The following is an 8,348-nucleotide window of genomic DNA, read 5'->3' as shown; positions in this document are numbered from 1 at the left end:
ATACTCATCGTTTTTCTTTCTCCATACACGGCGAATGGAGTTAAGACCAAAACGTTAAACTTTGGTCTCATCTGACCACAGGACTTTCTCCCATGACTCCTCTGGATAATCCAGATGGTCCCTGGCAATTTCAGACGGGCCTGGACATGGGCTGACTTAAGCAGGGAAAACTTCCGTGCGATGCAAGATTTTAAAACATGACGTCTTAGTGTATTACTGATAGTAGCCTTGGAAACGATGGTCGCAGCTCTCTTCACGGCATTGACCAGCTCCTCCTATGTAGTTCTGGGCTGATTCTTCACCATTCTTAGCATTATTGATACCCCATGTATCTACTTAGACTTTGGCTGATTGTGGGGTGCACAGGTGTCTTTATGACAGCTAACGACCTCAAACAGGTGCTACTAAATTAGAATCATGAGCAGAGTGTAGCTGGATTATTTAAAAGCAAAATAATAGGTCTGTGAGGGTCAGAAATCTGGCTGATAAGCAACTGATTAATTATTATTTGACAGTAATTCACAAATAAATTGTTAAAAAAATCATACAATGTGATTTCCATATTTTTCTTTTTAGATTCTGTCTCTTACAGTGGAAATTCATCTATGCTGAAAATTGTAGACCCCTCCATGATTTCTAAGTAAGAGAACTTGCAAAATCACAGGGTGGTCAAATACTTATTGACCCCACTATACATGTATAATTTGTTTAAATGAATTTGTATTAGAAATAAGGGCTATTATACCTAGTATTTTTTTCACCCACCCTGTATAGATACAAACATCTCTGAAAGTATTGGAATGCCAAAGCCAATCTTTGAGATCAGAAGATGCGATGCGTTTGACATGCTAGCAATGAACGATGATGACAGGAAATTTATTATGAAATATTTAAATAAAATGTTATAATTAGCTGGTATTACAAAACATAATATTAGAAATTAGAGTTATCCAAAAGGACATGTGGACAATTTTTGTATAGGTGAGTTCTTGGTAGTGAAACGTGGATTTTGGTGTAGAATGCACATCTTGAACTGGTTCTGCTTGTGAGCATAGAAAAAACACAGAATACCCGGAAAGATTGACGGTTAAGGACAAGACAGACAAATATGTTTCATGGGGTTCACGTTTATTGAATCACAATTTGACTGATTGATATTTAACAATCAAAGTTCAAATTGAGGCGAAACTGAGACGCTAGGCGTTTTGCACCAGCGCCAGGAATCTGATCCCAAGATGACACAAGCCGTACAGTGGACACAAACCAGATGTCAGGAAAAGAAATAGGGGCAAAGAAAAACAAAACCATGTCAAGCAGTCTCTCATAGTGCAGTAGAACACTCCGTGTGCTGCCCGAATGATGATATTGGTGTAAAAAAGGAAGAAAAATAAAAGGAAGCAGGAGTTTGCCTCTTTACTTCTGGGCAGGGATCATGCTGTCAATGGCCTCTCCTTTCTCCAGCTTCTTCTCCATGTCAATCATGAGCTTGACGCCATCCACGACGCACTGCACCTGCTCTACCTCGGAGGAACCGATACGGTCAGCGTTGGAGATGTCAAACACTCCACCCACAGAGGCAGTGTCCACACCACCTGAGGAGGAAAGGCAATACAAAACGTTTTTTTCCTTCAAAGAAGATGCTTTAAGATTACAACTTAAGAACTTTATCATGATAACATCATTTATCAAGTCACACTGCACCACAGCTTAATGTCAGAAACAAAACTTGTCTGTTTTACTACATGACTACACGTATGTGGCAAATGGCGGAAATTTGACATTTCATCTAATTGTTCTTTTGACACACTAGCTCCAGTACTATTCTTATCTCATCCAACGTTGTAACATGCTCATTTGTTTTTTGTTTTAAGAAATATGAGTGCACGTGCCTGTGCCACGCTTCTGAAGGCGCAGTCTGGACAGGATCTCCTCAAATTTGGCGTGCTGGCTGAGTTTGGGCAGTTTAACATGGACACCACCACGCAGGCCAGTGCCCAGGTTGGAGGGGCAAGTGAGGATGAAGCCCAGATGCTCATTCCACATGAAGCCATGGTTGTGTTTCTTAAACACTTCCTCAATCTGGAATTGAAAAGAAAAGAGCAAAGGTTTTCATAAGATGTGTGAAGACCATGGTACCTTTAAAATGCAGTGTGTGTTTTAGCCTTAGCATAGGTTGGAGTATGCCATACAGTGTTTGAAATAGGAAAAGAAAAATCTGAAAAGTATCAGCACATTACAGTGAATAGCAATGTATGTTTCACATACTTTATTCAGGCCAACGCAGAAGCGCCTGAAGACCTCTTTCATGTTGCCACCCTTCTGCATGGAGATGACACGGAGATGGTCCTCCTCATTCACCCAGACCAGGAAACTCTTCTCATCGTTGTGCCTGAAGGATAAAGAAAACAACATCCCAAATGATTACCAGGAACACTGGTGAACAAGTGCAGGCAAGACAATTGTAGACAAGACAAATTACATCATATAAATTAATTCCCTATACCGAATCCAATAATCATGTACATTACAACCTCTACCCTATGCCCACACATTTCTGTCACTTACCAGATGCCTCTGGCATCAGGCCAGTCACGGGCCATACCAGCAGCCAGCAGCAGGGGGGAGACGGGCTTGTCAAACAGGAAGTGATCAGCGATCAGCTGCTCCTGCTCCGCATCAGTCATGGCTTTCAGGGGGTAGTACTTGCCCTTGAACTCACCATCCAGGCTGTTCAAAGCTGGAGAAAACATATTTACATGTTATATAGTTTACCAATTTTATGCATATTTATGGTTATATAACAGTTACAGTGTCAGGTACTTCAACATTAGAAGTTATTCATTTTGTTTCGTGTTTAAATTTCAATGTCTTAAGTTGCCAATTTCAACTCAAGTTCTCCCTACTTCTTACAACTCCACAATCATTCACTCAAAAAGGAGTCATTTAGGGCCCTGTGATGGAGTGTGTTTGTGTGTTTATGCTTGCATGGCGTGCTCACCTTCAACAGACAGCTTCTCCACGGCTCTGCGCTCAGCACGGCTGTTGTGGGGGGGCAGAGCGTATCCCTTGATGCTGCGTCCAGTACGGACTCTGCTGCTCAGGACATAGTTGGGGTCCAGGTCATCACCACCCTGTGTGGAGCCAAAGTTGGTCTTTATTTAGACTTGCACCAGTCTTCTGCAATATGTTCTGCATCAAGATTGTTTCACACTGACACACACAGGTGCACTGGAGATCCCTGATTATTAATACTAATGTCTGATTTCTTATTTAAAACTTTAGGATTGAGCTTTACCACTGTACCATTACTTGGCTGGTTAATGTGGATCACTCCTTAGTAACATCTTAAACATAAAACATCACTTAACTACAAGTGTTCTAGTTTTTTGACCACATGATTCTAGGACCTAATTGATTTTCCCCGCTCGGGCTCACCTTCAGGTTCTCGAAGTTCAGGTCAGTCTTGTGCTTGTCAGTGGGCTTGTATCCACCATGGCGGTCACAGATCACTGGGTCTAAGAGATCCTTGAACACCTCATAGGATTCCTCATCACCAGCTACACAGCCGACAGTCATGATGAAGGGGTGACCTGGAAGAAGTCAAGAACCAATCAGAGCACAGGGGTGACTTGGGGCAAGGCCTATCACTCTGGAATTAGGAATTTTTGTGGGTTTATTGTAGCATTGCTGATTTGGTAGCCTATTCAGAGATCTTAAGCAGAGACAATCACAAGTCCCAGTCAAGTCTTGCAGTATCTCTTTACCTTAGAGGTCAAATTAAATTAATTTAAGGATTAATCAAGCTTTGAGGATTGGGTGGAAACTTTAATTGTACCGCAATGACTAAGAACAATATTGTTTACTGTTGTTGCTATTGGCAAGTTCAATTCAGTCATAAAGGATGAGTTGCAGGTTAAGTCTCAAATCTATTTTAATAGACCCAGACTTGAGTGCCACCTTTTGGTCTTAAGTGCACTGAAAGTGAATAAGTGCTACAGTACAAAGCCAAACTTACCAGGGTTGTCCACACCGGTCTGGATAACATCATCCAAAGTATAGCCAGTGGGGGTCTGCTTGTCCCTCAGCTTAGCATATATCTCTTTGGTCAGCGCCTTGGCCATGTGGTTGTTGTGCTGGCTAAGGTCAGGAAATTCTTCATCAGCTGTGAAGTTCAGCTTGAAGTTGTTGTGGGTGTTTCCGAAAGGCATGATTGCGTTTCTGACACTGTAGAAGAAGATTGAAGTGGGTGTGAAATGAGGTAGACATACAGTACCTTATATATATATAACTTTAGTATTCAATCTTATGTAATGTGCCTGACCTGATGTTTATTTATCTTTTACACTAAATTTGTGACCTTTTGACAACTTATACTCCTAAATAAATTTTTTGTCAATTGATAGTACCCAGAACCAACTGGACTCTACACTATCGACAATATACTAGCGACTATCACAGGATGTGGATGGTGTTACACCAGACAAGACAAGAAGAAGAAATAACCCAACAGCTGTGCACAGAGGGGTCTCAAATCCTTCAGACTTCTGGTGACCTTAGTAACCTGCAGGACTTTTACTCCTCAGCTGTTATATCATATGTCAGATGTGGCTGAGAGAGAGAGGTCATTCTAGTGTCTATATGTAGAAGAGTTTATTTTAGTGATCGTACCCCCTTTCCCTAAGCTTCATATTACCTTCAGTCAAGCTAATGAAAGATTTTCTCTCATATCACTTACTTGCATTCTGCTGCTTCTCACTTGATGTACACATATTCATCATGTACTTATTAAAATATGTGACAGGAAATAGCAGTGCTACATATATTCACTTCATTGCAGATTTTAAGCCATTAGGTGAGATAAAACTTAAGCCTTAAAGGATACAACACCTTATCTGTATCCTGCTGCGATTTAGATGATTAGTTCTCAGTGGAACTGAAAGGAGTCTAAATGGAACTCTGCCAGGATCCTTAGATAACTATAAATACCAATAATCGCATAGTCAGTATGTTTATTATGTAATCTGCAATGCTATAATTAAATCAGTCCTAAACTTTTAATAATGAGACTAGCTACTCCTCCTAATTTGTTTCTGGAATTTTAGACCTGTGGTGTCTAACTCTTGTCCTGGGGATCTATCATGCTGCAGATAAGTAAGTGGATTTATGATCCAAGCAAAATTAGCTCTTCTGGTAGATAAATGTTCAAGAGCAGGGCAGCAGAGCACTTTTCCTGATCATTGCATCTTATGAAGCCAAATGACACCATGTCACAACCCTGTTTGATATGATGAGCACATGATCATGGATTAAAAATAGCTGTAGCAGGAGACCTGTCCTGATAGTCCCTTGGGTCTATATTTATCCACCTGAATCAAGATCATTTTTAGCTTTTATGGACAAATGAATATTACTCTGAAGACAGCAGAAATCTTATCACATGTCAACACACTTCATGAATATACATGCATCTGTCTATGTCCAAACTTCACTTCATCAGCTACACTATGACTGAACCAGTGTTCGACAGAAAACACTGTGCACCAGTTTGTACAAAAATCACTGTCCTTTCCAAGGAGATGCATATACAGTAATTTGTGGTAAAACATTTTGCAGCACTTTTTTTTTTAAAGAATGTCTTTACAAAAATCTATTAACATAAAAATAAAATCAATCATATTTTCTATATGCATCCATGCATTATGCATGATCTCTGCTAATATATTAACATTTAGGAAAGTAATATGTAAAAGATACAAGTTACTCCTGTGCCATCAACTATTGCTCAGACATGGAGTCTCACAAGGACCTGTCTTAGGCCACCTTTCTTTCATCAATGAAATCTCTTCTGTTTATCAGAATGCAGGTGTTATATGGAATTTTCATGTCAATGTCTTTACCTGCACACGAGACAACAAAAACAGCCCTTGGGATCAGTTCCTGTTCACCAAAGCCGAAATAGGGGTCACCCAGTGGAGAAGGGTTCAGTTCAGCTTTATATACTGCTAACCCCCAAGGTCCATTTTAGAGCGCGACGGACTGCGATTGGACAGCGTATGTCTCTGATGCCCAGTTTAGCTAACGAAACGGGTTCTACGTTTACAGTTCCGTCATCTGAGACAGGGTGGCAGCTGTGGCCTGCCCCTCTCTCACAGAACCCCTCCTATTCCCCCATATACAGGTTTCCATATAAGCCTGGAGGATTGAGGGAGGGTGGTGGTAGTGGTGGTGTTACAAAGGCTAAAAAGGCTGAGTGAGAGGTTTGTCGTGCGTGCCAGGAAACACGGCAGAGTTCAGGCCAAGCAGAGACCTTGAAAAAGAAAGGCAACACTGAGCTTATCACATGATCGTGTTATAGAGCTGAACAGATTTCAACTGTCAGAATGAAGGTGGATTATTTTGTGTGTTAAAATTGTATAGAAATCTTGCATAGTGCATTGATAAACATTTTATGGTCATATATCAGTATCATCATATTATACATTGAGCTTTATAAAAAAAAATACAGTATTTCTGAATTTGTATAGCTACAGTATAGAACTGTGAAGCTTTGCTAAGCAGTGTGTGTGTGTGTGTGTGTGTGTGTGTGTGTGTGTGTGTGTGTGTGTGTTTGCATGCACTTTGAGAAGGAAGAGAATGTATTACATTTGATTTATATTGCACAGACATATGGTTATAAATCTCTTAAGTCATCCATCCTTGAGGACCCTGAAGCTGAATGCTGATGAAGCACAATCTGGTGTCATTTGAGAAAAAGAAATCCTGGTTGTCAAACATCTAACATAAAGATGTAAAACCTTCTTTGGGTTGTTTTTACTTTCTACCATTCTTACAGAAGTGGATTATACCATATTGTCAGGTTAGAAATAACAGAACTCAAGATACGGGCTGAATTTCAAACCTTTAAATTTTTTTACACTATTCTGGGCATTAATGCCTTGGAGAGAGTTTATAACGCAAGACTTTTAAACAAAAAAAAAGTACATTGTGTAGTTCAAAATAAGGAATATTTGATGCAAGTGTGACATAATTTGGTACAGAGAATATGGTAGTCATAGATGTACTAGCTATGAAGACACTAAGGTACTGTATGGACTGGTGTAGTTATGGTTAACCTGTTGACTAGCACACTCCTTTTGTTTAGTATGGACACAGCCATGGAGTCAGTTATTCATTTATTTATTAGGTAAGTTAGTTAGTTAATGAATTTAAGCTAGTTAAATAGCCAGCTTTGACATTGCTTGAGTGCTTGATTAGTTTCTCTTATGTTGCTAACATTAGTTTTAGACAACAAAAGGAAGTCTAAAAAAATACATATTAAATACATTAAAAACTTAATAAACTTAAAATAAATATTGATGGCCCTCTTGTGTGATGGTTAGCACTATGGGCTCACACCCCCTGGGCTAAGGGTTCGGATCCTGCCTTGGGTCTGTGTGAGTGGAGTTTGCACTGGTGGGTTTCCTTCAGTTACTCTGGTTTTCCTCCCAAAATCCAAAGGCATGCAGATTAGGCTTATTGGTGTTCCCAACTTGCCTGTAGTGTGTGAATTAGTGTGTGCTTGTGTTCCCTCCGATGGGATAGGATTCAGACCTCGCGTGACCCGGAACAGGATAAGTGGCATAGAGAGTGAGTATGTACATTAAAGTATATTAGATTACCTGCAAAGCGTTAACTGCATAAACTTTAACATTTCTGTTACTGTACATTAAAAGAGAAGGTCCAAGTGAACAGGTTATGAAGTAATGAGGAGAGAGAGAAGTACAGGCACTGAGAAAGTAGGAGAAGAACTGGGAGAGAGAGAGAGTGATGGAAAAGTGGGTAGGGATGCATTTGCGTCAGTCTGCCAGGCTAAGATATAGTCAGCTGATACTGGGGCAGTTGCTATGGCAGACTTCAATATGTAGCAAATCAACACAGCTGTGGTTACATGCACTGTACTGTATCTCTCACTCCACATGTAGCTTAGGTGTGTTTGGGTATAGATGCAGGTGAAGACTACTAACCCTGATAAAGGCGTACATGTATTTTATTGCATGTGTCTAAAAAAACAGAAAAACAACGAAAATTTGTCATGTCATAGAGCAGGAAAAGTTGCTTGCTAGCCAAACAGTTGGTGTTTCAAACTTGGGTTGAAAACTCTTACTATCCTTCTGAACATCATGTGATGAAATAATTATTACAAAATAATATAATAAAAATACGATGCTTGTTGGGTTACTTGTTAATGTTAGCTAGATAGCTTGCTACTGAGATTGACTGAGGTAGCTAGACAAATAAGTACGGGGTGTTTGATATTATATATCTTGTATATTATACAGCTATATATTATATATATTATATATTACATC

At 39.8% G+C, this 8,348-nt stretch overlaps 1 protein-coding gene across 1 annotated transcript; it reads right to left on the bottom strand.

The window, feature by feature from the left end:
• Positions 1-1,107: 1,107 nt before the first annotated feature.
• ckma (creatine kinase, muscle a) lies at positions 1,108-6,004 on the bottom strand. Its single transcript, XM_053485774.1, has 8 exons — positions 5,898-6,004; positions 4,016-4,224; positions 3,436-3,590; positions 2,999-3,131; positions 2,566-2,737; positions 2,266-2,389; positions 1,890-2,079; positions 1,108-1,592 (listed from the first exon to the last, which is right to left on the bottom strand). The coding sequence occupies exons 2-8, from the start codon at positions 4,206-4,208 to the stop codon at positions 1,414-1,416; spliced, it is 1,146 nt and encodes a 381-aa protein (XP_053341749.1). The 5' UTR covers positions 4,209-4,224; positions 5,898-6,004; the 3' UTR covers positions 1,108-1,413.
• Between the last annotated feature and the right edge of the window lie 2,344 nt (positions 6,005-8,348).

The sequence above is a fragment of the Clarias gariepinus genome, chromosome 24, assembly GCF_024256425.1.
Source record: "Clarias gariepinus isolate MV-2021 ecotype Netherlands chromosome 24, CGAR_prim_01v2, whole genome shotgun sequence".
NCBI classification, from domain to species: Eukaryota; Metazoa; Chordata; class Actinopteri; order Siluriformes; family Clariidae; genus Clarias; species Clarias gariepinus.
The sequence above is the reverse complement of the archived record's forward strand: the minus strand, read 5'-3'. Positions and strand labels throughout refer to the sequence as shown.

Bases quoted from the DNA above. Each gene is read 5' to 3' on its own strand.
- ckma (XM_053485774.1), bottom strand. From the start codon at position 4,208: ATGCCTTTCGGAAACACCCACAACAACTTCAAGCTGAACTTCACAGCT. The intron at 2,738-2,998 runs GTGAGCACGCCA...TGTTTTCTCCAG, and splicing joins GGAGAAGCTGTCTGTTGAAG to CTTTGAACAGCCTGGATGGT. The intron at 1,593-1,889 runs GCACGTGCACTC...TTTCCTCCTCAG, and splicing joins CCTTCAGAAGCGTGGCACAG to GTGGTGTGGACACTGCCTCT.